Raw genomic sequence first — 27,461 nt, forward strand, 5'->3', positions numbered from 1 at the left:
AGGAGGAGGAGGTATGAGGTGTCTGGGGGAACAAGAGCAATCTTCTGATTGAGGGAATCCATCCCCTAGGTCTTACTTAGGGAACACATGGCCCCAGGGAGACCTGCTCCTCCCATGGTCCCTTCCACACCCTGGCAGGTCCCGGATGAGGCAGCGCGTGAGGCAGAGGTCTGTGACCATTTCCACCATTCTGTATTCTCTTTGTTCCCACTTCCTCCTTTCTGCAGCTCCCCCAGCTGGGCTGGATGCAGAGTCTTGTAGATTCACACTTGACCGTGGAGCAGAGGAATTCTGCTTGGGTTACCATGTGCCAGGGAATGGAAGGATGCTGAGCCGGGTCAGGCAACCAGCGCTTATTCTTTCTGATTCCATCCCAGGGCTTTGAGCAAGGTACAGAGCAAGGAGGCAGCAGAGCTGTCCTGTGGATCTTTACTGGCTTGTGGGAGATCATGAAATCTCCTTGCCCAGAGGTGTTGGGACATCTCAGTTCCTCAGCCACTCGATTCTTCTCTCCCTCCCCCTTCCCCTTTCCTCCGGGTCACCTGGAGCTCAGGTGGGCTGACTTGTACTCAAGGGTGGGGGTGGGCATGGCGTGTGGGGATTGTAAACGAACTGGGCAGCTGGAGAGGGGTGGGCATGGCTCGAGGTTCCAGCCCCGGGTCTGACAGCACTGGCTCCGTCACAGTGAGGTCGGCCACCGGCGACAGAGATGCGTTGTATGTTACAGAAGAGGAGCTGGCTGGTGACGACGAGGACATGCCGACCTTCCCATGCACACAAGAGGGTAAGGGCTGCCCTCTGATCTCCCTGCCCCCACCCCCAGGCTGCTGACTTACCTCTCCTCATGGCTTCAAAATCCTTTCCCCATTGCTTCCTGGAGGGGGAAGGGCAGAGTTGCATAGGCCTGGGTTATATAGTATGGATGATGTCAAAGTCTGACACAAGTGACATCTGTCTCTAGGGCTCCTCCTGAGACCTGTCAGGGACCTCTGCCATCTCCTCCAGGACCCGTCCTCTAGCTGGCCCAGAACTGTCCCCTTCACCATATCCCATGCCACCCAAGTGGTTCGACCACTTAGCCCACAGGACCCACCTTAGCATTTGGATAGTGTCAGAAACCAATGCCACCTGAACTGTTACTTAGAGGAGAGTTTGGTGGGTTCTGGTTAGATTAGAGCAGCTGTTCTCAACCTTGGCTGTATTTTTTATTTTTATATATATAACATTTATTTGTTTTTGAGAGACAGAGAGAGACAGAGCATGAGCAGGGGAGGGGCAGAGAGAGAAGGAGACATAGAATCCAAAGCAGGCTCCAGGCTCTGAGCTGTCAGCACAGAGCCCGACGCTGGGCTCAAACCCACCAACAGTGAGATCATGACCTGAGCCGAAGTCAGATGCCCAACCGACTGAGACCCCCAGGTACCCCAACCTCAGCTGTATATTGTAACCACGCCAGGATGCTTGTGACCAGCCTTCAGAAATTCTGATTTCTTTCGGTCTGGAATGCAAAGGAGGCATCAGGAATTTTAAAACATTCCCAGTACTCATAATATGCAGCTGAAGCCAAATCCGCCTTAGAAATGTCACAACCGGGGACATCACTGCATGCCTCCTGGACGTTGGCCATGTGCCCGAGTAGCCAGAACACCTGGCTTCTTTCTTCTTCCATACCAGGGACCCAACTGGTGGACTGGAACCATTCGTTCCGTTTCCAGGAGAACTGTTCGTTACCCGAAAAATTTGGGGACTGAGGGGTTTCCCAGGGTGTGTGACTGGTTTTCCCCATGCTGAGAAATTCCCACAACAGGAGACTTTCAATGCTAAAGCCCGGAAAGTCAGAGGCAAATTGGAACAAGTTGGTCATCCAGTGGTGAAACAAAGCTGACTGCCCTGTGTTGTGTACCATCGTAAGGCCAATGCATCAGGAAGAGGTGTCTTCCCACACCATGGGCTGACTGATGTTGCCATAAGGGACACTGGTGGCAGTCATGGGGCTGTTCTTGGAAGACCCCGACTCTGGTCTCTTCTATTTCTCAAAGCTCAAGCACCTAGAGAAAACACAGGGAGATGGGCAGACATGAAAATGGAGAACAGCTCCCTTCCTGGAGGCTGGTTTGATATGTGATGAGACAGGTCAGAGTAGGAACATGAAACTGTCCCTTCGCCTGCAGCCTCAGCCACTGGTCTGCTTTGTTCCCCAACAGGCCGGCCGGGGCCCCGCTGCAGCCGCTGCCAGAAGAACCTGTCTTTGCACACGTCGGTGCGGATTCTTTATCTCTTCCTGGCCCTGCTCCTGGTGGCCGTGGCTGTGCTGGCCTCTCTGGGTGAGTGCAGGCTCCCAGTGGCATCTAGGAGTCCAGCATCTTTCTGGGGATCTTCATGCTTGATTCAGACTCCAAAGGCTGGCCCCTGAATTCCGGTCAATTCGTAGCTGTGTGGCTTTGAGCAAGGCACTTGCCCTCTAGGGGGTCTGTTTTCCTACTGGGAAAATGAGAGGACAGGACCAGCTCAACGGTTCCCAGTTCCAGCTCCATGTGAGAATCACCTGGGAGCTTTAAAAGCTACCGATTCTGTGCCCCAGCCCAGGTAATGTCCATCCAGGGTTGAGATCACTCTGTTGGCAATGTCTAAGCCCCTTCCATGGTCTTTGTGAGTGTTTCTCAAAGTGAGGTTGGATGCCTGCCTGCATCAGGATCGCCCCCCAGTATTTGTTAAAATGCAAATTCCTGAGTCTCGCTGGAACCTATGAAATGAGAGTCCTGCAGGCGAAGCCCAGGGACCTGGAGTTTGGCGGCTCTCATGAGCACTACAGCTTGTATGACCATGGTAGCCAACCCAGATGATGGTGCACAGCCAAGTTCGGGCAACCCTGCCTCCTGGATGCTAATAGATTACAGTAGACTGAGGGGAACAGATGTGACAGCTTCTCACTGCAGTCCCATTACACTCAGCTTCAGATTTTAAAAAATCCAGATGTTACTAAGGGCAGCCAGTAGGTTTGCTAAAGAGCAGCCAGTAGGTTTGCTTGTTCCTGTGGCCTAGATATTGGGGACAAGGCCGGGACGCAGGTGAGACAAGTGAGGAGCAGGGTGGGGTGCCTCAGTCCAGGTGCTGCCCCGCACTTGTGTGACCCTGAGAATGAGCACCTCCCTAAATGGGAGCACCTGGTCCCAGTCCGGGCTAAAGATATTCAGCCGCTGGCTCGCTTGGCTTGAGGGCACAAGGTCAGCATGTTAATGACTCGAATGGACACTCTTGTCGTAATGCAGGAATCCTAAAGGTGTTGAGGAATCTAACACAAGCCGAGCACCTACTTTGTGCCAGGTAAAGGGAGCACCAGGATGAGGCCCTTACGTTTCGTCATCAGAGGGAGCAGTTCTCAGTTTTGTCTGGACCTTAAAAGGCATTTAAAATGCCTAATGGCAGGGTTCCTGGCTCCAGATGAATGAAATCATAATCTCTGGGTAGGACCCAGGCCTTACTAAACTATAGAAGCTTCTCAGGTAATTCCAGAGTGCAACCAGGTTGGAGGACCATTGATTTCAAGAACTTTCCAAGCCCCTCACCTGGGTCAGCCCCGCCTTTTCCTGCTAAATCACTTTGTGGGGCTTGGCTTCTCAGAAAGTAGCCAAAATCCTGGGCCAGAGGAGGTGGGGAGCTGCGGGCCACCATTCTGAGGTGGCAAACTGGACATCAGGGAACCTCCAGAGGTTCCTGGTCAGGCCTTTTAGGGCCTCAGCTCCCAGCACCCGCAGGTCCATTAATAAAGCTCCAGTAGCCACAAACCTGAGCCCAGAGCAGAACACAGGCACGACCACACTTCAGAAGCTATGGACAGTCATCGGTGCCCACTAGCTGCTAGGCACCATCATATACATGATATCTGTGAGTCATCTTAACCAGCCCCGAAACGGGAGGCTGCCCTCGTTCCACATACCTGGAGAGGTGAAATGATTTGCCCTAAGATCCAGAATGAATGAGCAGAAGATTGTAATAATTGGGGGCGAGGAGTGCATTTGGGGACTCCAGGGAGAACTTTAGGTTTCCTTTTGTGCTTTTGCCTCCAGCCTGGGCCTCCAAAGTCCCCAGAGCAGGGTGGGCTGGGCACCGTCCTGGCCTGGCTGGTAGGTGCTCGATAATATTTGTCAAATGAATGACTAGAGATTTGTGAGTACATATGTGGATGGTCCTAGTCAAGGCATTATGGTCAGGACTGTGGATAAAGTCTGGAGGATTGAGCAAAATCCGTCTTCCTCGCAGGGAAATGAAAATTCAGTTATTCATTTAATCAAGTATTTGTTGCATGCATACTATAAGCCAAGAACTGTATTAGGCACTGGGCATACACTGCTTAATAAAACATAGGGCTTGTCGTTATGGGGATTATAACCTGGAACACGGTTTGGCAAACTTTCTGTAAAGGGCTAGGTAGTAAATATTTTAGGATTTATGGGCCACACATGGTCTTTGTCAAAACCACTCTGCCATTGTGGAGCCAAAGCAGCCAGAGATAATATGAAAATGAATGGGGATGGCTATGTTCCAACAGAATGACATTGGGTTAGATTACATATGCAGATCCTACTTTGCCAGCCCTTGGTCTAGAGCAGTAACCTGTGACCTTTTTTTTGACTGTGCACCCCATCAGTAAAAAAATTTGATTTAAAATGCATCAAAAAATTAGATGGGTAGGTGAATGGATAAAAAGATAAAATGGACAGATGTACAATAAATATAGTAAAATGGTTTTTTGTTGTTTTTTTGTTTTTTGAGAGAGGGGGACGCAAGTGAGCAAGGGGCAGAGAAGAGAGAGAGAGAGAGAGAGAGAGAGAATTCCACAAGGGGCAGTTCCATGAGGGGCCAAGAGAAAGAGAGAGAGAGAAGTGGGGCTCACCTGAAGCAGGGCTCATGTTTTACCTGAAGCAAGGCTCGTGCTCACCTGAAGGGAGGGGGCTTGAGCTCACCCGATGTGGGACTCAAACTCACAAACCGTGAGATTATGACCTGAGCCGAAGTAAGATGCTTGATGACTGAGCCACCCAGGCACCCTATAGTAAAATGTTAATTATAGAATGTAGGCAGTTGATACATTACTGCCTACTGTGCAAGTAGGATTGTACAAGTCTTTTGATTACTCTTTGAAAATTTTTACAATTAAATATTGGAAAAGAAAAAACCCGATAATCTCACACCTGTAAAATATGCCTATTTATTTATAAATTATACATGTATACTCTTTTTAGTATAAGACTCAATTTTGAAAAGATGAGAAAAAAAAGATCTAAAAAGTAAGGGAAACAGTATGTAATTACAGATCATGAAACCCTCTGTGAAGAAATGAACAAGGTGAATTATATGAATGAGCCCTTGGCTATTGGTTTGGAGGGGACTTTATAAAGCATTAGAATAAGAATCAAAGTCTGCACCTCTCTTTCCCTATCTATACAAGGGATTTTAACTTGGGGGAGACTCAAATGGAATGACGAATACTGTAAACTCTAAGTGCTAGTGTAATAAAATGGCATAGAACTGTCCCTAGGACCTCTCAACATGTCACTGTTACTAATTAAGTCTCAATAGCTCTCAGACATACGATATTAAAGCCCAGAGATTCCAAAAAAGTTGGAATCATGGCATTTTAGAGCTGAGAAGAACATTAGAGGTCATCTAGCTTCATACTTGCCTTTTACAGATGATTCAGTTGAGCTCCAGAAAGGTTAATTGACTTGCCCGAAGTCACCCTGCAAATCTGAGGCAAGTGTGGACGAGAAGTTGCATGACCCAGCTCTCTTGGCGGAGTTCGTTCCATCCCTGTGCACTTACCTTCCTAGGCTCTGTGGGAAACATATGGTCTACCTCCATCCAATCCGGGCCCTCTTCTCACTTCCTCGTCCAGCCAGACACTTGCTAGAGAAAGCCAGGAATCCTGCTGCTGCCCAGATGTGCTGTAATCACTGGCCAGCACTGACCCCTGAGAAGGGGGTGAGACTCCCCATGCAGTGTAAGCTGATAAATCCTCTTCTAGGAGTCAGTTTGGCAACATGTATCAAAGACTTAAAAGACTTAAAAATATTAATGCCCTTTGACCTATTAATTCTACTTCCAGCAATTCATTCTAAGAGAATAACCATATACACACAACCACCAAATATAAGGATTATTTCTAGGAACAAGTGTTACTCATATTTACATATCAAGTTTTATTTGTAGGCTCAGAAAGGGAGGTGGCTTAGGTGTCCCCCAACCACAGGAGATTTTTATATAATTGCCAAATCATTTATATCGAGTATGATACACGCATTGAAAGTAATGATTTAAATATTTTTTAAAACATTTATTCTTTTTTGAGAGTGAGAGAGACAGAGTGTGAGTGGGGGAGGAGCAGAGAGAGAGGGAGATACAGAATCCGAAGCAGGCGCCAGGCTCTGAGCTGTCAGCACAGAGCCCAATGTGGGACTCGAACTCACAGAGCCCAAGATCATGACCTGAGCTGAAGTCAGACACTTAAGCAACTGAAGTCAGTGCTTCAGCACCCAGATGCCCCTAAAAGTAATGATTTTAAGGCGATTTAAACCTCAATGGGGAAATGTCCATGACATGACACTAGTGATGCAAAATGAAAGAAAACAGATGAGATGTTCAGAACATTCCATTTTTTCTGTTGTTTTCTAAAAGAGTATACCTATATCTATGTAGCTATAGAATGATTATGGAGATAAGTAAGAGACGCATGAAGATATTGATGGCTATTATCTCTCAGTGGTATGATTAAGAATATTTTTATATTCTTTTTACATTTTTTTCTTAATTTTCCCTATTCTATCCTGTGGGGGTCAGGCCCTAGTTTTAAAATCTGGATGGGGATGGAGATAGATACATACACACACACACATATATATATGTAGGCACAAGGATATATATATACACACACACAAACTTTTAATGTTTGTATCATACTCTATATAAATGATTTGGCAACTATATATATATATATATATATATATATATACACACACACACACATATGCATACATATATATATTTAAGAGAGATGTATAAACAGATATAGATCTAGATGGATATAGAATGTGTGAACTCTGGCCATAAGAAGCATCTTCCCTTACCACCACTGAAAAGCCCTGTAGAAGGATGAATGGTTTTGGTTGCAGAAAGGCTGATAAAAATACCTTCTTACCAAAAGACTGCTGTTTCTCTGAGCTAAGACCCTGCCCCAGTTTCTCATCTGTATTTCCCATATAGTTTTCAGAAAAGTGGACTCTCTCTCTGAAGACATCTCCCTGGCCCAGGCCATCTATGACAAGAAGCTGATGTCCATGCAGGAAAATCTGCAAGGCCTGGGTAAGTGTCCAGTGTCCAGATGTGCTAATGACAATGATGGAAGACCAGGGTTAATTGGGGAGGGGTGAGTGTCCCCCCCTCCCCCCCCAGACCATGGTGCCCTGGAGCAGGGAAGCCTTAAGCCACCCTCTAGGCACAAGGGAAGGGCAGCTATGACTCCCTGCCTCCCGGTTCATCCTGAGTGGGCGGCTGCCCTGGGTTTCACCCAGGACCGGGGCCAGGGTTTCTGTGTGAGGTACAGATCTAGCCAGAGCCTACAGGTAGAGAAGGCTTGGAGGTAGACTTTGTAAAGCATTAGGAGGCAGAGAAGGAACCCAAAGACATTCCCCAGTTATTCTCAAGTATCTGAGATTATTTTCAGGATCTTCCGAAGCCTCTTGGCAAGTCTGCCCTTGCCTCACTACTGCCTTAAAGTGTGCACAGTTCAGGATGCTGTCTATCTCCTGCGTTAGCTAGGGACATTCTAGTTCTGAGGCAGAGACAGAGGAGCCATAATAGAAGGGGTAGAGGTGGTCTGCCCTGATGGAAAGAGAAAGTACAGGCCGAGTGATGTTTGGCAGGCATCTTCTCTGTGCCTCATTTCTCATCTGACACATGGGAGAAATAATCCCTGTACCGTCTTTTCCCCATAAATGTACTGATAAGATAGCAAATATAAAAGTGTTTGGAGAAATGTTAAAATAAAGTTTAAATGGGCAGTTCTTGGCAACCTTCAAAAAGTTATGAAGATATGTTCTCGAGAATTTGGTGGTGAGTTGGAAAAAAAAAATGTCCCAAATTCTACATTTCAAGTCATAGTAAAGACATTTGGTCAAAATAAGATTTCGTAGAGATGGCAAGATTTTTGCATAAAGGATTTCATAGCAGACTTAGGATAGGAAGAGGGAACAGGAAGCCACTTGACAATTCATTATGTTCCGAAATATTTAAAGAAGCCACTTTTGTCCCATGATCCTTCAGCAACTCAAAATGTTGTCCCTTTCTCCTAAAGATCTGAAAGCCCCAAACAATTGTTCCTTCTGCCATGAGGCTGGGCAGCTGGAACAAGAGATCAGAAAATTGCAGGAAGAGCTGGAAGGAATTCAGAAGATGCTTCTGGCCCAGGAGGTCCAGCTGGACCAGACCTCTCAGACCCATGAACTGCTCTCCACCACCAGCAGTCAAATCTCCCAGGAGATGGGCAATTGTTCCTTCTCCATCCACCAGGTCAACCAGTCTCTGGGGTTCTTTCTCACCCAGGTGAGAGGCTGGCAGGCCACCACAGCTGGCCTGGACCTCTCTCTGAAGGACCTCACCCAGGAGTGCTATGATGTCAAGGCTTCTGTCCACCAGATCAACTTCACTGTTGGGCAGACTTCAGAGTGGATCCATGGGATCCGGCGGAAGACTGATGAGGAGACCCTGACCCTCCAGAAGATTGTCACCGACTGGCAGAACTACACCCGGCTCTTCGGCAGCCTGCGTACCACATCGGCCAAGACCGGAGAAGTGGTCAAGAACATCCAGGCCACCCTGGGGGTCTCCTCACAGCGCATCAGCCAGAATTCCGAGAGCATGCACGACCTGGTGCTGCAGGTCATGGGCTTGCAGCTACAGCTGGATAACATCTCGTCCTTCCTGGACGACCACGAGGAGAACATGCACGATCTGCAGTACCACACCCGCTATGCCCAGAACCGCACGGTGGAGAGGTTCGAGACGCTAGAAGGACGCATGGCTTCTCACGAGATCGAGATCGGCACCATCTTCACCAACATCAACGCCACCGACAACCACGTGCACAGCATGCTCAAGTACCTGGACGACGTGCGGCTCTCCTGCACGCTGGGCTTCCACACCCACGCCGAGGAGCTCTACTACCTGAACAAGTCTGTCTCCCTCATGCTGGGCACCACGGACCTGCTCCGGGAGCGCTTCAGCTTGCTCAGCGCCCGGCTGGACTTCAACGTCCGCAACCTCTCCATGATCGTGGAGGAGATGAAAGCTGTGGACACGCGGCATGGAGAAATCCTTCGTAATGTCACCATCCTGAGAGGTAAGAGCCCGACCTGGGCCAGACCTGCTACGGAGTTCCCAGAGGGCCTTGGTGATCTTGCCAGACACAGAAGTACCTGGTTTCAGGCAAGAGTCCTGGTAGCCTAATCCAATCCTGTAGCAAATGCCTAGGGCGACTGGAAGCTTTAAAAACACAGTGGTCCCCCTTTCTCTGCGGGTTCACTTTCTGCCTTCAGAAGGTCAACAGTGGCTTAACGCTATGTCACGATGCCTACATCATTTATCTGACTTCATCTCATTACTTAGGCATTTTATCGCCTCACATCATCACAAGAAGGGTGAATGCTGTACTACAGATATTCTGAGAGAAAGAGAGAGAGAGATGACATTCACAAAATGCCTAATTTATAAATTATACTTTCTCATAGGTAAGTATACATAGGAAAGAAAGGCGATATAAGGGAGTCTAGGAACATATCCACCGCGGATAAGGGAGGACTGCCATACTTACAAGGCTCTTTTGTAAAGGTGTTATGGCTCCTAACTTTGCCTGTCATACAAATCTGGATTTTCATATGTGGGTTTGTTTGATTGGGTCTACACAGAGAAATAGGCAGATCTCGTCTTGGAAACTGTTTTCTGTCTTCCCACACCTTCACTGGTGTTCTCAGCCATGTGCCCCTCATATGCCCATCACTCTGATGCTCTCTTCTCCTCTCATCTCATCCCTGCATTAATCAGGGTTCTTCAGAAAAACAGAATCAACAGGAGAGAGATTCTTTTAAAAACTGGCTTATGTAATTATGGAGCTGGCAAGTCCAAAATCTGTTTGGCTGATGTCCCAGTTTGAGTCAGAAGGCTGGAAGCTGCTGTAGAACTAGGAAGAGAGGATGTGTCAGTTTGAAGGCCACCAGGCAGGAGAATTCGGTCTTACTTAGGGGAGGGTCAGCCTTTTGTTCTATTAAGGCCTTCAACTGATTAGATGAGGCCCACCATATTGTGGAGAGCAATCTGCTTTACTCAGTACTGATTTAAATATTAATTTTTTCTATAAACACCCCTGTACGACATGTCTAGAATGTCTGGCCATTTGGTGGTCCACTCAAATTGACACATAAAATTGACCACATGTCAAGCTGGTGCCCATACACATCTCCTTAAATAATACTTAATCCCCAAATGGAGACAATAACAAGGTTACAATTCTGCCTAAAGCTCATAATGTGAGTATGCTTGTACAACCAAAACCATACTAACCCCTTCCCCAGAAGAGGAGGTAAAGTCCTTGAGAGATAATTTACTTTTCCCCCTTGATATCCCATAATTTAAATACTATGATATAAAGTTAACAATATTTAAATACCGTGATATAAAATCAATGTTTTTTTTTTTTTTAATTCTCTTAAGTTTATTTATTTTGAGACAGAGCAAACAGGGAAGGGGCAGAGAGAGAGGGAGAAAGAGAGACAATCCCAAGCAGGCTGTCAGCACTGTCAGCACGGAACCTGACACGGGGCTTGAACTCATGAACCATGAGATCATGACCTGAGACAAAACCAAGAGTTGGTTGCTTAACTGACTGAGCCACCCAGGTGCCCCTAAAGTCAATGTGTTTTGTGTTTTATGTTACATGATAAGGGGATAAGAGAGGGAAGAAAGCAAAGATATTTGCTGTATATATATTTATATATTTATAACACACCAAGGGGGAAATACTCTTGACAAGTTCAGTCCTTATTTTTGTAACTGGTCACATGGTCATAGCTGGTATTTATAACTGCCTTCTTCCACTACCCGTCTGTATTTTCTTTGCCCCAGGCAAACACCTCAGCTGGTTGTTATTCTTTACCTGGTAGGGTGATCCAGACCTTCATTCCTGAAGGGCCATTCCAGTCCTCCCTAGTCTGGGTTGTTGTAGTTTTCAACTGACATTTATTTCAGGGAACAGTAGCACTAAGAGACACCCTAAGGGAGCTTTTGAATTCCAGACGTGCTCTCCCTTACCCCCATTGTAGAGTAATAGTCCAGTTTCTCCTTGGTAGTTGGGATCAGTCACGTGGTCAGCACAATAACTTCTTCTTTGCCTATTAATTCAAAGGCATGAGAAGCCCAAAGTGACCAAGCAGCAGTCTTAACTTCCAGTTCAATGGAATCATTGTTGTATCTCCTGGCAAGAACACTCCTTCCTTTGGAACAAAGATCTCTAAGCCAGCAGAGCATAAGGTTGTGGGAATAAGAAGCAAACATTTTGCTACTGGGTCACTAGGGGTAATAGTGAGTGAGTCTTTCCCATCTCCATCCCTTGATCCCAGGACTAGTGAATTCTGGCTATCGGAGAAACAGCACCACATACTGGACACTGATTCAGACCATAGACAGCCCTGCAAGGTATTGCCACCTAACTAAAGCTGTAACTGAGTCTTCAAAGGCCATTGCACCCTTCTGTCATGCTAGCTGTTTCAAGATGGTGGGGACCATGGTAACACCAGTGAATTCCGTGATCATGGGCCCATTGCCACACTTCATTTGCTGTGAAGTGATATCCTTGATCAGAAGCAGTGCTATGTTGGAATACCATGGAATACCATGATGGCAGATAATGCATTCTGTCTGGTATTTTTGGCAGAAACATTTCATGCAGGGAAGGAAAATGCATATCTAGAGTAAATTTCTATTCTAGTAAGAAGACATTGCCCCTTCCATGATGAGAGTGGTCCAAGGTAATTAACCTGCCACCAGGTAGCTGGCTGACCACCCTGGGGAGTGGTGCCATATTGAGGATTTGTTGGTGGTCTCTCCTGTTGGCAGATTAGGCACTTGGCAATAGCCGTAGCCAGGTTGGCCTTAGTGACTGGAAGTCCATGCTGCTGACCCCATGCAGAAAACCCATCCCCACCATCATGGCCATTTTGTTCATGAGCCCACTGGGTGATGACAGGGGTGGCTGGAGAAAAAAGACTGACTGGTATCCACAGAATAGGTCATCCTATGCACTTGTCTATTAAAAGTCTCCTCTGCTGAGCTTACCCTTTGAAGAAAATTCACATAAGATGCAAAGGCCTTCACATTTTTTGCTCCTTCAGAGAGGACTATTCACAAACCTCTTCCCCAACTTTTCTTGTAACCAATTTTCCAATTGTGGAAAATCCCTGACCATTCAGCCAAACCATTGGCCATGGCCCATGAATCAGTATATAATCACATGTCTGACCATTTCCTCTTCTGAGCAAACATGACAGCCAGGTACACTGCCAGAAGTTCTGCCCACTGGGAGGATTTTCATTCACCACTGCCCTTCAGGGATGTCCCAAAGAGGGGCTGTGATGTTACAGCTGCCCACTTTCAAATGATGCCTGCATTTTGTGCAGAACCAATGGTAAACTAGACCAGAATCTTCTCCTCCTCTATCAGCTGGTCATAGAGAACTCCCCATAATACCATAGGTGCAGGCTGGGGGAGAGAAGGTGTTATACTAGGAGTGGGGACCGTGGGTATTTGGACCACTTTCTCATGTAACTTACTTGTGCCTTCAGGGCCTGCTCAGGCCTAATTACATATACACCACTTCATTTGATGATGGAGTGCGGCTCTGTGTGCCCAACATTATAACTTGGTGGGTCAGAGAGTACCCAGTTCATGAGGCACAGCTCAGGTCTCATGGTAACACGGTGACCTCTGCTAGTCTCTACTCAAGCCCAAGAGCTATTTCTCAAAAGGAGAGTAGTTATCCCCGGAGGATGGCATAACTCTGCTCCAAAATCCTAAGGGTCTGTAGTGCAAGTCACTTATAGGGGTCTTCCAAAGGCCCCAAACAACATCCCTATCTGCCACTGTCACTTTAAGCACCATTGGATCTGTTGGATCATATGGCCCAGCTTGCACGGAAGCCTGGACCTGTCGCAGAGCCTTTTCTTGTTCTAGGCCCCGCTCAAAACCAGCAGCTTTTCAGGTCACTCAATAAGTGGGTTGGAGCAACACATCCCAGTGAGGAATATGTATGTTACCTCCAAAATCCAAAGAGGCCCACGAGGTGGGCCTCTTTTTTGATTTCAGGAGGGGGCCAAATGGAACAGCTTATCCTTGGGAGGGATATCTCAACATGCCCAAATCACTGGATCACTAGAAATTTCATTGAGGTAGAAGGCCCTTGAATTTTTGTCATGTTTATTCCCCACCCTCTGACCCACGAATGTCTTCGAAATAGTGAGCTACAACTTACTTGCTCGCTAGGTTGAATCAGTATAATATCATCACTGTAGTGGACCTGCGTGATATCTGGTGGGGGAGAAAGGAAGTCAAGTTCCCTGTGAACTAAAGTATGATGGAGAGCTGGAGAGTCGAGATCCCCCAAGGCAGGTCCGTGAAGGTGTATTGCTGGTCCTGTCAGCTGGAAGCAAACTGTTTCTGGTGGGCCTCGTGAACACGTATGGACAAAAAAGCATCTGGGATGTGTTGATTCTCTCAAGTAATGAGACTGCATCTGCTACAGGAGCTACAATTGGAGTCACAACCTGGCTAAGCTTATGAAAATGCACTGTCATTCTCCAAGATCCACCTGTACTCTGCACAGGTCAAATGGGCAAATTTAACGTTCTTGATGGGGACACCAATCTCTTCAGTCCCTTCAGGAATGTGGTATTGCTTTTGGTTTACAATTTTCCTTTATAGATATATATAGGAAAAAATAAATATTGGTTGATTTATTTTGAAAGAGAGAACGAACAAAGGAGGGGTAGAGAGGGGGGAAACAGAGGATCCAAAGCAGGCTCCAAGCTGACAGACAGCAGAGAGCCTGATGCGGGACTTGAAGTCACGAACCATGAGATCATGACTTGAGCAGAAGTAGGACACTCAACTGACTGAGCCACCCAGGTACCCCTGGTTTACTATTGTCCTAGGTAAAGGCAATTCTAGTGGCTTCTGGTTGGCCTTTCCCACCATGATATCCCTTACTTCATAGGCTGGGGAACCAATGTGGGGATTCTACCAGCTAGTAGGTAGGATGTCTATTTTAATTATGCATTCCAGAACTGGGGAAACAACCACAGGGTGAATTCAGGGACCCAGTGGGCCTCACGTGAGACAGATCTGTGCTAAAACCCCGTTGATCACCTGACCTCCATAAGCCCCTACTCTGACTGGAGGGCCACAGTGACATTTGGGTCTCTTGGAATCAGTGTCAGTTCAGAGCCAGTGTCTAGTAGTCCCCAGAAGGGCTGATTATTTTCTCTGCCCCGGTGCACAGTTATCCTGGTAAAAAAAAAAAAAAAAAAAAAGAAAAAAAAAAAAGGTGTAGGTCCCCTTGGGGAAGGCTGGGAAGATTAACAGTATAAATACTAGAGTCCTTCCTCAAGGGTACCCAGCTTCCCTTTCATTCAAGTAGTTCTGGATTTGTAAACTGGCTCAAGTCTGAGAATTGACTGAGGAGCCATGGCTATTTTTATGATTCGGATTAGACTTTTATTCACTTGACCTGGAACTTCTCTGCTTATACAAAACAAGTAAGAATTTAGTAGGCTTCCTATCTATTTCACTTCTAGGTACACCATGATCAACTAGCTAACACCACGGGTCTGTGCATGTCAGCCTATTCTGATCACCGTGTTGACTTTGCTATTACAGTATCCATGCTCTCCTTGCGTTGGCCAGTTGAGTGCCACCGTTAGGTATCTGCCACCCCGAGACCCAATCACTCCCATTATGGTTAGGTTTCCCAGTTGAGTGACAAAAGTTCCCCCTGTACGGTCTGCCTGCAGAAGAGAGCAATCAGAAAACTCTTCAAGGCTTCTAAGACTCTCCTTACAGATTTATTTCTCACAGCCGTGGTGAAAGGCACGTCTTCTGGACCTTCCCAGGGTGGGTGAGTAGGTCCCAGATGACAAATCCACTCCAACGTCCCAGCTTCTCTCATTCTTTGAATCCCTTTCTTTACATAAAACCAATGAGATCCAGCATTTCTAACTCACTCACTGTGGGTCTTTTGGCCCATGTCTCAGCCAACCAACCAAACTAACTGTTAGAGCCTTTCTCACTCCCCAAGATGCAATATTAGATGCAGAATCCCTGCTTAGTGAGCCCCTATCAATAAATTCTGCCTGATGTAATGTTATGTTCCTTCCACCATTATCTCCACACCTTTAGGATCCATTACCACAGATATCCCCCAGATTCCTATCTGTATAAATTTAAAAACTCAGGTAGTTCTTTTGGAGTGTAGCACATCTCCTCATGGGTCACACTTTGTGCCTCACCTTTAAGGTCCTGCTGAGAACTGAGTCTAGCTATAGGTCTAGAAGCAAAGGGGGGTGGTGGCGGTGGGTCCTCAGGAGAATCATCATTGTCTTGCTTGGCGGTGCCTCAGGGCAGGCCACTGCCCTTTCCTCAGGCCATGAGGGCTTCAGACAGGGGTTGAGAGGCCACTTTTACTGGGTGTGGGGGAACTGCTTCCGCTGTCAAAGATGACTTATCAGAATTTAGGGGTCTAGTGTCCCCAGCTCCATCAAGGTCTTCCCACATATCCCCATTCCAACTTTCAGGATACCATTGCTTCCCAGCGAATGCCTTTACTTTAAGAGTGGATGCCCTGGGAAGCTGGGAATTCAGCCTGCATTGCCATTCAGCCAGTTACAGGATGAGATTGTAAGTTAGATTTGCAGCAATCTCAACCCCATGGCCACAGGAAATAAGAGTCTCATTCGGGGCAGACATGGAAGCTTTCAGGTCATTTATGTGACACTTGAGCTGGGAATTTGAATCCCCAAGGTCAACTTTTTATTGCCCCACTTTGTCCAGTAACATTAGGAGCAACCAATCTCATTATACTCGTTACTTTGACAAAAAAATGTTCGAAAGTATCGGTCCCCGATACTTTGCATATCTTTGTTGCCAGATCATGCCTTGGACTATTAGGCTGTCTTTACTACTAGAAATAAAGTCATTAGCATCTTTAAATCTTAAATTAGAGTCAGTTCCAGAAATCCCAGATCAATTTAGAACATTCATCTTTAAAATTCTGTTCCTTTATGCTTGCTCTTGGTACCACAATCTGTATTAGTCAGGATTCTCCAGAGAAACAGAACCAACCAGCAGGATATATATATCCTGTGTCCATTAGGATCTCTGAAAGAAATTGATTTACTATAAGGGATTGAAGGAGGTGGCTCACATAATTATAGAAACCAGCAAAGCCCAAGATCTGCAGGGTGAGTCAGCAAGCAAAAGACCTGGGAGAGCCAATGGTTTAATTCCAATCTGAGTCCAAAAGCCTGAGACCCAGGAGAGCTGATGATATAGTTGCAGGCTGAAGGCTGGAAGCCTCAAGACCCAGGAAGAGCCAATGGTTTCAGTTCAAACCCAAAGGAAGGAAAGAGCTGAAGTCCTCACTTGAAGCAGTCAGGTAGGAGGGATTCCCTCTTAGGCTTTTAAAAAAAAATTTTTTTTTAATGTTTTTATTTATTTTTGAGAGAGACAGAGACAGAGAGTGAGCGGGGGTGGGGGTGGGGGGCAGAGAGAGAGGGAGACACAGAATCCAAAGCAGGCTCCAGGCTCTGAGCTGTCAGCACAGAGCCTGATGCGGGACTCGAACTCATGGACACTGAGGTCATGACCTGAAGTCAGACACTCAACCGACTGAGCCACCCAGGCACCCCATAGGCTTTTTGTTCTATCAAGGCCTTCAACTGACTGAGTGAGACTCACCCACATTGGGGATTTCCTCAGTCTACTGATCCAGATATTAATCTCATCCCCAAACACCCTCACAGGCATACCCGGAATAATGTCTGACCAAATATCTGGGCACCCTATGGCCCAGTCAAGTTGATACATGAAATTAACCATCAGAGGTGACATCTGAACTGAGACACCTGAAAAAGAAGGAGGAATAAGTTAGATATAGCAGGGTCAGCATGGATGAACAGAAGGGTTCCAGGTAGAGGGGGCAACGCATGCAAAGATCATGGGGGAAGCCTATGGCATACACATTATCTCCTTTCATTCCCACGATCCCTGAAACCGTGAACCCAAAAAGCCTGCAGTGAAGAACTGGATACCACACGAGGTCTAGCCAGGTTCACACAGCTGTCAAGGAATGGACACAGGATTCAAATTCAAGGCAGTTCAGATCCATAGTTTCAAGCTGCCTTGAACGGCCTTCTCCAAAGTCACATAACCCTGTGCCTCTAAAAGCACCTGAGCAACTGAAGCAGCTGCTTCTTGGTGACAGCAATCTGCCCAGTGTAGTTTCTGCAATGCACTCCTGTCTAGTCCCCATCAATTTCCCCAGCAAGGGGCTGACCTCTTCTTCCCCGTGGGGAACCTCCATCCCCAGCCTGTCCCTAGATTCCATACCAAAGGTGGGTTGCCTGGCCCACTCCTTCAAATCATGCTTTATGGCTTCTGCTTATGAGGATTTCATTCTGAAATGAGCACTGTATTAGTCTGCTCCAGCTGCTGTTACAAAGTACCGCAGACTGAGTGGCTTAAACCACTGAAACGTACTGTCTCGCAGCTCTGGAGGCCAGAGGTCTGAGTTTGAGTGTCGGCAAGGTTGGGTCCTTCTGAGGGCCGTGAGGGAAGGCTCTGTTCCAGGCGGTGGCTGATAGATGGCCCTTTTCTCCCTCATCTCTTCATCTTCTCTCTGTGCATTTCTGTCTCTGTGTTCAGTTTCCCCTTTTCCTCAGGAAGCCAGTCATATTGGAGTAGGGGTTACCTAATGGCTGCATTTAAAATTGATTACTTCTGGGGCACCTGGGTGGCTCAGTCAGTTAAGCATCTGACTTCGGCTCAGGTCATGATCTCGCGGTCCGTGGGTTCAAGCCCGCGTCAGGCTCTGTGCTGACAGCTCAGAGCCTGGAGCCTGTTTCAGATTCTGTGTCTCCCTCTTTCTCTGACCCTCCCCTGTTCATGCTCTCTCTCTGTCTCAAAAATAAATAAATGTTAAAAAAATTAAAAAAAAAATTGATTACTTCTGTGAGGATCCTGTCTCTAAGGAAGGTCATATTCCCCAGGGGCTAGGACTTCAGCCTATGAATGTTGAGGGGACACAATTCAATCCCTAAAAAATGCTATTACTTTTTCATTCTACTCTTTCACAGCAGTATTTCCAACAGTTTTTCTCCTGGAAAATAGTCCCAAAGACTCCTAATCAGAATTCGTTTATACTAGGAATCTGGATGGCTCTACCCAGGTTCCCTGGACCCTTCCCAAGGAACTGTGTGTCTTTGCAGGAAGAGGGTTCGACCTGAAAATATAACCAATCTTGGCTCTAGAGAATAAAATTAGTTAGCCACTGAGATCTGCCCGTTCCAGAATTTATGGCTTACATTTGGTGGGGGAGGGGGGCAAATATCTGGGCCTGATAATCTAGGGGAGCTCTAAGGAGGAAGGAGGGAGGGCCCCACAATCCCAGACAGCTCTGTTCTCTCTGCAGAGCACAGACTTGGAGCCAACCTCTCTGATTCTCTATTTTGCTTTAATCATTTAGTCTCAAACCTATATTGCCTTTATTTTACATCATTGAGCATTTCTACTGCCACGAGGGTTAATTTTTTATTCAATCTAAATTGGTGGTGTTGGGGGGGATGGAAGTACATCTTGTTGACCTGCTGTCATATTTTTGCAACAAAGCCAAGTACTGAATGTTTCTTGGGTAACTGAAACATTCCCCCAGTATTTTATCTAAAATATGTAGCTCTAGGATACATCCTCTAGGCTGCATTGTTCTAGAAAAGGCATTATCAGGGAGTTCTTACAGTTTATCCTCTGTATTTTTGTTGCGTTCAGCCTAAGAACCAATGAAATATAAAGCTTTCCCAATGACAAAGCCCATTCACAGACTTCGTTTTGTTTCAGCCTCACAACAACCTTTGTGCAGTAGACAAGGCAGTGCCTTTATTTTACAAGAAGGTGACCTGAGACTGGGAAAGGTTAAGGCACGAGCTCAAGGTCACACTATGATTTTAAATTCTGACCCCTTGTCATGGCTCCGAGGTGCGCACATTCAGGGTGTAGCCAGAAGAGGAGACACTGAGAGCGTAAGCTCTCAGATACCAAAAAGGCACCTCCCCTCAGGTCCTGCCTAGGTGTAGGGTGTGGGGCAGAGAGTTGCAAAGAGGGAGATGATACTCAGAGTGTTGGCAGGGGAACCATTGAAGAACCCCATTCTAAGTATAACCCAACAAGAGTCATGGGAATTTATATTTGTTCCTGTCCTAATAATGACAGAGTCCTCATCTGAGGACCTCATCTTAGCTGGAGAGCAAGGTAAGATATTTGTTTCAGCTACATCTGACTCTGGGTTCAACCTCTGAATTTCTGTTTAAACTCCTCATGGTTGTTAAAGCACCTCATGTAAAACCTTTCTCATCTGAGAGAAAATTTCAGGTACAAAATGTGCATCCTTTCCTACAGGAGCTTGTTACTCATTCTTTCAGGCATAGACAGGTGCTGACAGTCTCTCATGTTGGAGCTGGCAGTGAGGTCTCCCCCAGGCTGGAACTGAGCTGCTCTCTAGAATAAATGGGGTGGGACAGCAATGACCACAGCCAGTGTGGAAGGTGCCAAGTGCTGACTGAAGGGCTGGAGCTCTTAAACTACATGGGAAAGAAGTCTGACTTCTAATTTGCTCGGAGTCTGTAGGCAGAATCACTTAATCTTTCTAAGCCTCTGTTTTTTGTTTTTGTTCTTCATCAGTAAGTGAAAGGATAAGACCAGCTGTTCTCTGAGACCTCTTCCAGTTCAACTTGCTCAACAGAAAGTCTGTGGTACTTCCATAGTGTGTGTGCCTCTCATAGAATATTTCTGTCTTTGGGGCACCTGGGTGGCTCAGTTGGTTAAGCGTCCAACTCTTGGTTTCAGTTCAGGTCATGATCTCACGGTTCATGGGTTCGAGCCCCATGTCGGGTTCTATGCTGTCAGTGCGAAGCCTGCTTGGGGTTCTCTCTCCCTGTCTCTCTCTGCCCCTCCCCTGCTATTTTTTTCTCTCTCTCTGTCAAAATAAATAAGTAAACTTAAAAAAAAAAAAAGAGTATTTCTCTCTTCCTGCTTTGTAGGATGATTTCTGTGTCTGTGTTAGATAGCGTCTGTGCTAGGACTATTATTTGGAAATTGAAAACAGGAAACCATCATTGCTTATTAGCTGAGTGACCTTGGATAAGGCTTTTGGCCACTAGCTACTTTCAGTTCAACTTCCTCATCCACAAATAGGAATATTAATACCTCCCTTGCTTATATCCCATGGGGTAGTTGTGAGTATCATTGTTAACAGTGGGTGTGAACAATTTTTATAAAATATAAAAGGCTGCCCTAATTTAAGGGATGATTCTGAATCTAATTTTCTTGATGATGGGCTACTTGTCTCCCTCATCAAGTACCCAGCAGAGTGCCTGCTCTTGGAAGGCACTCAGGAAACATTTGCTCAGTGAAGGCAGAATGAAAGCATAAACAAGGCTAGAAGCAGAGGGTGGGCAAGAAAGGTGACGTTTGGCCTATTTCTGATACACTCATGCTCACAGCGCTTGGTCCTGGAGGAGCGTTTACTAGGGCCCTATCACCTTGTCTGTCTTGAACACCAATTCTTGTCTCCCCGGCACCATAAGACTAAATGAACGAAGCTGAACGCTCTGCTTAGTCTCTCTGCCCTGTGCAAATGCACACACGATCCCCTCTTCTCCTGAATCTTGGCATCCTTCCACCCCAGCCCCAGCGAAGCCACTGAAAGCCCTACTCAGCTTCTCAGCCTGACGGCTGCAGCGTTTCGTTTGGCTTCTCAGCTTCTCTGCTCAAACTGATCACTCATCAACAAATGCCTTGAGAAGGAAAGTGCCAAAGACTGCCAGGCTGACTTCCATGAGCCTCCCTTCTCCCTGTGATTTTGGCCTTTGATCTCCCTCCAAAGCCATCAGGAGTATGTCTTGGTATTTGATCTGATGATTCGGATTATTCTCAGTGGGAAGTTTCGTCTGTTACAATCTAGTGCATCACAGAAGTGGAAGTCCATTGTCATTTTTTCAATGTTCCTCAGGTAACAACAGCCGGTATTGAGAGTCCCTGACTTAGGCCAGTATATTCACTGAACAGAGGGAAGCCTGAGGTCCCAAGAGGGACAGAGACTTACCCAGGCATCCAATTGGTTAATACCAGACCTGGGACTCAAACCAGGGTCCCCCAAAGCCCAGGCCAGTGTGCCTTCCTTCCATGGCCTTTCAAGAGTCGCCCATTCCGTTTCTGTTTCCTTCCGTCCTCGTAAGCTGGCCTGTTGCTTTGGACTGGGAGATGGGCTGCGGGCCCCTCCTGACCACGCACTACCCCACCCACGGGTGGGGAGTGTTGGGCGCTGACAGACTCAGTACTTCTGCTCACCCCCACCTCCACCTCTTCCGGGTTCCCAGTGCAGACCACCTACTTGTCCCAGACATGCAGTCAGTTGTGGCTCGACCCTAATGGGCCAGGATGGCCTAATTATAGTCCCCGGCTTCCTGAGTAATTATGGGCCTCCCCGGGACTCCAGGGTGCTCCGTTCCTCTCACAACCCTACCCCTCAGCCACACTGCTCACTTTCCTCCTTTGCTTTAAACGCTCCCCACAGCGTTTGAATTCCGCCCGGAGCAGGATTGAGCCCTCCCCTCCTTTGCCCTGCAACCCTGCTGGTATCCCGATCTGATAATGGGCTGTGTCAGTGGCACGCCTTCCCGCAGAGCAGATACTCTGTCAATCTCTGTCCACATTCCTTGCCCCTAAGCTAACGACGAAAGCCAGGGCTGTTGACTTCCTCCCAGGCTAGACCCAGGTCCCACAGCATGATTCATGGCTGGGAGGGACCAGCTTACCTGGGGAAGACAGCCTTTCATGTTACCCTTCCCCACACTGTGTGGACCCTCCCTGGGACAGGCAGGGCGGGGGCGGGGAAAGGGCCAGGAGCCCAGCCACAGGGTAATGAGGACCCGAGGCAGCAGGGTAGGGGGACAGAGCATGGGTTTCAGAGCTTCAGGCCCGGCTTTGAGTCCTGTCTCTACCCCTTACTGGCCGATGATCTTGGGTAAGATGTCACCCTCTGCACCACATTGTCTCATCTATAAAATGGGACAACAATTTCAGTATACAAAGGACACAGGAGAGACTCAGTAGACAGATGCTGGCACTCTCATTGCCCTTCCCTTCTCCGAGAGAAGGCAGGTCCCAGAGAAGTCAGAGAGTGGGCAGGGATGTCGCAGGGTTGTCACTGGCCCCTGATGCCTTGTCTGCAACAGAGGCTCCTGTCAGTAGCCCCAGACGAGGCCACCCCACCTGATGTCCTCAAAGTGACTGTCTAGGACCCCTTTCCATGTGCTCAGAGATGGGGTCAGTGGTGCCAGCCGTGATGGGGAGGGGTATGGAGAGGAGGCCGTGAGGGCGGGTGGGAAGGGGCAGAAGAGAGGGCCTCACCCTCTTTCTCTCCCTCACTGCTGGCATAGAGACCCCTGGCAACCCTCGCATCTAGCTGCTCTGCCCTCGAGTAAGGGCGGAGAGGGCACCTGATGCAGACGACATGGGCAGGCCGGGGTCCCGGGGAGAGAGTGAGGGGGCTCCCGCTGGACCTGGGGGCTGCTCAGAGCAGGGCAACTTCGTCAGGATGAGACTTCTCATGCTTTTCCTGGGTCGACGCTGGAAATGGGGATCGTGGACCCATTCACTCCGGGGACAAGAGAGGAAGCCACGGAAGTGGTTGTAAGGGGAGAGAATGAAGAACCGGGGAGCTGTGTCCTGGGGCGGGCAGCGGGTGAGCCCAAAGAAGCAGGCCAGAGGGCAAGGACAGAGGCAGGGGAGGGGTGGGGGGGGGAAGCTCCAGGGGCCCTCAGGAACTGAAGTACAACTCTCAATTTTATCCATGAGGGCCTGAGCTCCAGAGTGGGCAGGAATTTGCCCAACGTCGCTCCAGCGCCCCCTGACTCCCACCCATCCACCCATCCACCCATCCTCCAGGGGCCCCTCCACCTCTGAATGGCTCTGTTTTTCCAACCTCAGCAGGCCCAGGTGCCAAGGCCAGAGCTGGGGCGGAGACCGGCGCCATGGCTCTGCCGATTCCCAGCAAGTCCTGCCAGGCTGAGGGAGGCAGTCCCTTGGTGGGCACCTCTCTGTACCAGGTTGTTCCAGCTGCCTGGTGTGGGGGGGGGGCGGCTGGGGGGGCTCCAGGGGCCTCTGCAGACCGAAGAGCAGGTCCTGCCTCCTGGCTGCTCCCTGGCGGGTCCGCTGCACCGCCAGCCACCCCACCCCCGCCCCCGCTGGCCCCATGACGAAATCCCAGCCTGTGCAGCTGGCACGCCACGTGAGCCGAGCCCACACAGGGCTGCATACCCCTGTGGGGGGGGGAGGTGGGCATGGGCAGGCGGGGGCAGGGAACGGCTGGAAGGTTTTTATTGGCCCTCGTGGGGCTGACTCTGTCTGGGCTCCAGTTTCCCGTTTAGATCCCAGTTTAGAGCTTAAGAGGATGGTATTCACTGATCCACAGAACCCTCTGGGAAGCAGACCCACAGGGAGCAACAGGGGTGGGGAGTGGGGAGAGGGTGCTGGGGACGGGGGTGGGGGGCGTAAGCAGGTAGCATCAGCCAGGATTAACAGCAGTGGCATCTTCATTAGCTGGGGCAGAGCCCGGACACCGCAGACCTGGGTCATGGCCACTGGCAGGGCTCCCTGCTCCAGGCTGCAGGATCCCTCCTCTCTGAGAGGCCCACCTGGGTTCTGGTTTCCGCTCAGGGGCCCCTGAGGGGACTGCTTCACCTCTCTGGGCGTTAGTTGCCTCCTCTGTGAAAGGCAGGAATTGGACTGGCTCTCACCTAGCTTGAAAATGCCAGAAGTCTTTTGCAAGAATGATGTAGCAGCAGAATTCTCAGGGAGAATTCTGTACCAGTACCCTTTGCTGAGACCACTGAAAAAAGCCAGGTCTCTGCTGTGCCTTTGCTGCATGATCCTCATGAGGCCAACGAGTCCCCTTTCCTCCAGGAATTCAGAGATGCCTTGGGGCAGAGCGACGGCCACACTCTGCTTTGTGCCCTGAGGGTTCGTACAGCTCTGGGAGCTGGTGACTCTCAGATCTACGTAGTCAGAAGCATATTAAAGTCTTCCGACCCCTGGCTTGGGAACTAAGAAGGGCTCTTCTTAGGACAGACCATGTCTTCGTCTTGGCCTCTCCCCCAGGCGCTGGGCCAGAGCCAGGTGGGAGCAAGGAGTCCACAGCTATTTGGTGAATCATTCTTTTCAAGCATATTCTGAGTTTTCACTGCCATGTGCCAGGCTCCATGCCCAGGGCAGGGGCTGTGAGCTGTGGCCCTCAGTCTCTTCCAGAGGCTCCATAGTCTAGCAGGGTCTACCAGAAAGGCACTGAGGGTTTGCTTTCACGGTACGGTGACTTCTTTTTCCACACGTCAATTGAAAGATTCAGCAAGTGGCAGCCTCAGGAGCTCAGAGTGGTCAGGGTGGGCCTCCTGGAGGAGCCGTCCTTTCTCTGGGCTGTTGTGCCCACACACTAACCCTGCAAAGGGGTCTGTTTCTCCTGCCTCACTTTTTTGGTTTTCCTCCCCCGTGTCACTTGACTCCATCCCTGGCCCCAGATGCAGAACGGTCATGGGCAAAAGCCTGAGGTTGAGATGAGGGCGGGGCAGGGGGTTGAGTCAAAGACTCAAGCAGAAGGCCAGGCGGCCTCCAGACTGGGACAGACAGTCCTGGCCAGTGTTGGCCTTTTCCCAGAGCTGTTCAGCTCTCCCAGTTCCCAGCTTGAGTGCACGTGGGGAATGATGGGCAAGTCCTGAAGTCAGAACAGTGAGTTCTCACGGTGCCCCAGACCTCCCACCAGACACTTACCTGCATTATCTCAGGGTCCCCTCCTCACAGGTGGTTCGGCCGACTTAGGGAAGTCACATAATGGGCCCGAGCTCCCAGAGCTCGCAGGCGGCAGGCCTGGCCTTTGGGTCTAGCTAACCCTCAGGCTGTCACTGTGGCCTGGCCTGTGCTGTGTCTCCTTGGTGGGAGAGCCTCGTGAGAGCTGCCCATCATGGACTGACTTCTCCCTTCTTCTCTCTGACCCTAGGTGCCCCCGGCCCCCCCGGACCAAGAGGACTCAAAGGAGACACGGGCACGAAAGGGCCTGGTGGCAGCAGAGGACCGAAAGGAGACCCTGGCAGCTTGGGGCCCCCGGGACCCCAGGGTCCTCAGGGGCAGCCTGGAGACACAGGACCCATGGGGGAAAGGGGACCGGTTGGCCTTCGGGGTTTCCCAGGCCTCAAAGGCTCAAAGGGCAGTTTTGGAACTGGAGGCCCAAGAGGACAGCCAGGCCCGAAAGGGGACATGGGGCCCCCAGGGCCAGAGGGGCCCCCAGGGTCTCCAGGGCCCTCAGGGCCTCAGGGAAAGCCAGGGATTGCTGGCAAGACAGGGTCACCGGGCCAGCGGGGGCCCATGGGGCTTAAGGGTGAACCAGGGATCCAGGGGCCCCCTGGCCTCCCAGGGCCCCCAGGCCCACCAGGAAGCCAGAGCCGCTACTAAGGGCCCCAGGCCCAGACACTGCTGCACCAAATGCCGGGAAGGGCCTCAGGGCATGGCAAGCCCCCACCCCAGAAAGCCACCCTTACAGACAGTTGTGGTTCTTTGATCCCAAAGGGGCTTCTCCCCGGCCTGCCCCTGCACCTCGGGGCTCCCCAGTACTGACTGTACCACAGAAAGCAGCCCCTCACACGCACACACACACGCACATACATTTCCCTGCTGGCCGGGGGGGCCAACTGGGTGTCCCTGGCTGGGCAGGAGGAGAGGGCAGGAGAAGACCCCCCTCTCCTGTGACTGAGCCTGCCAGGGAGGTGGCTACCTTGGGAGGAAGGTCTCAACTCTATTTCTGAATTGTTGACCAACTTGGCTCTCCAGCTTCTTCAGAACCAGCCTAGCTAACAGTTCCCTGTGGCTCCCAGTGGTTGAAAAGACCCAGGAAAACCTTTGAAGGGGATGTGGTTCAAACTCTAGGGACAAGGTGGATTTGATGACCAGAACGCTCTCCTCATGACCATGGGAGCAGCGTCCCGGGAGCTCACACAGGACGGAGGGACTCCACCTGAGTCACATTCTCGGGCTCTGGGCACCGAGCTCTCATGAGTTCAGCAATTTTTTCTTGTCTCCAGAAAATTCCTCACTTCATCCTTGCCTCCTTCTCTCAGGAGCATCTTGGGAGAAATCCAAGCAGGAGCTTCATCTGCATGGGGAGACTATCTAGGCCCTGGAACATTCTCCCAGAGTGGCGCCCAGCAGCTGGGAAGCTGGAAGAAGGGAGGCAGAGGCATGAGTGAAGATGCCTCCCTTGCTCCATCTGAGGCTGGCCCGCCTGCTCCATTCCTGGGACGGGCCCCTCTGTGGAGGCTGGAGGAGGGCCAAGCCTGGCGACAGCAGCTCTCCCCTCTTGTCCCCGGCTCTCCTGCCCACAGCTTCCTGCTGACCTTACCCTGCCCTGACTCAGAATGGCCCGAGGCCTCTCTGCTTGGGCGGGAAGGCTGGACGAGGAGGGAAGGGCCCAAACATCCACAAGAGACTCGCTAGGACACCATCCCTCGTCACCTCCAACTTCCTGTGCACAAGGGCAGAAAGGAGCCCTGGAAGTTCCCCCAGCAGGGTGAAGGCCGCCCACAGGCTAAACTTGTGGTAAAGCTGCCTTACCTTGGTGTTCGGCAGATCCCGACCACTCCTGGGCTGGGGGCCTGGAGCTGTCCCCTCCCCATCCTGACTCAGAGAATAGCCTCTGTCCTCATTCCAAAAGCCTTAATGCCACCTCCCTTCCTGTAATATGTGCAACTGGTTTGCACTCCCACCTGCCCCCCCCCCATGCCATGTAATTCTGTCTATATATGATATCATGCGATATAGTATTACTGAGTCAGTAAAGAGCTGTTTCCAGGAGGGAGGTGTCTTCTGGTCCTTTTTGCCCAACCAGGGGCATAATGCCTGAAGGGGCTCTGCCTCACTTGGACTTTGAAGGGGAACCGGTGGACGAAGGGTCCCCTAGATATTCACTGTAGAGTTTGGCCCTAACCCCCTGCCCCTCAATCTAGAGACACAGAGCTGTGGCAGGAATTCACAGCGGTCCTCTGGGGGCCAGG

At 49.4% G+C, this 27,461-nt stretch overlaps 1 protein-coding gene across 3 annotated transcripts; it reads left to right on the forward strand.

Moving 5' to 3' along the window:
• The first annotated feature begins 3 nt into the window (after window positions 1-3).
• On the forward strand, window positions 4-27,261 carry SCARA3 (scavenger receptor class A member 3). 3 transcript variants are annotated; one of them, XM_030312664.1, is made up of 6 exons: window positions 4-390; window positions 686-784; window positions 2,205-2,324; window positions 7,261-7,359; window positions 8,351-9,394; window positions 25,415-27,261. In XM_030312664.1, the coding sequence occupies exons 2-6, from the start codon at window positions 757-759 to the stop codon at window positions 25,864-25,866; spliced, it is 1,743 nt and encodes a 580-aa protein (XP_030168524.1). In that variant the 5' UTR covers window positions 4-390; window positions 686-756; the 3' UTR covers window positions 25,867-27,261. The 3 variants fall into 3 exon arrangements, with proteins under 3 accessions (XP_030168524.1, XP_030168525.1, XP_030168521.1); XM_030312665.1 differs by having other exon boundaries at window positions 728-784; XM_030312661.1 differs by lacking the exon at window positions 4-390 and having other exon boundaries at window positions 413-784.
• The last annotated feature ends 200 nt before the right edge of the window (window positions 27,262-27,461 follow it).

This window comes from Lynx canadensis, chromosome B1 (assembly GCF_007474595.2).
Source record: "Lynx canadensis isolate LIC74 chromosome B1, mLynCan4.pri.v2, whole genome shotgun sequence".
In the NCBI taxonomy this organism is placed as follows: Eukaryota; Metazoa; Chordata; class Mammalia; order Carnivora; family Felidae; genus Lynx; species Lynx canadensis.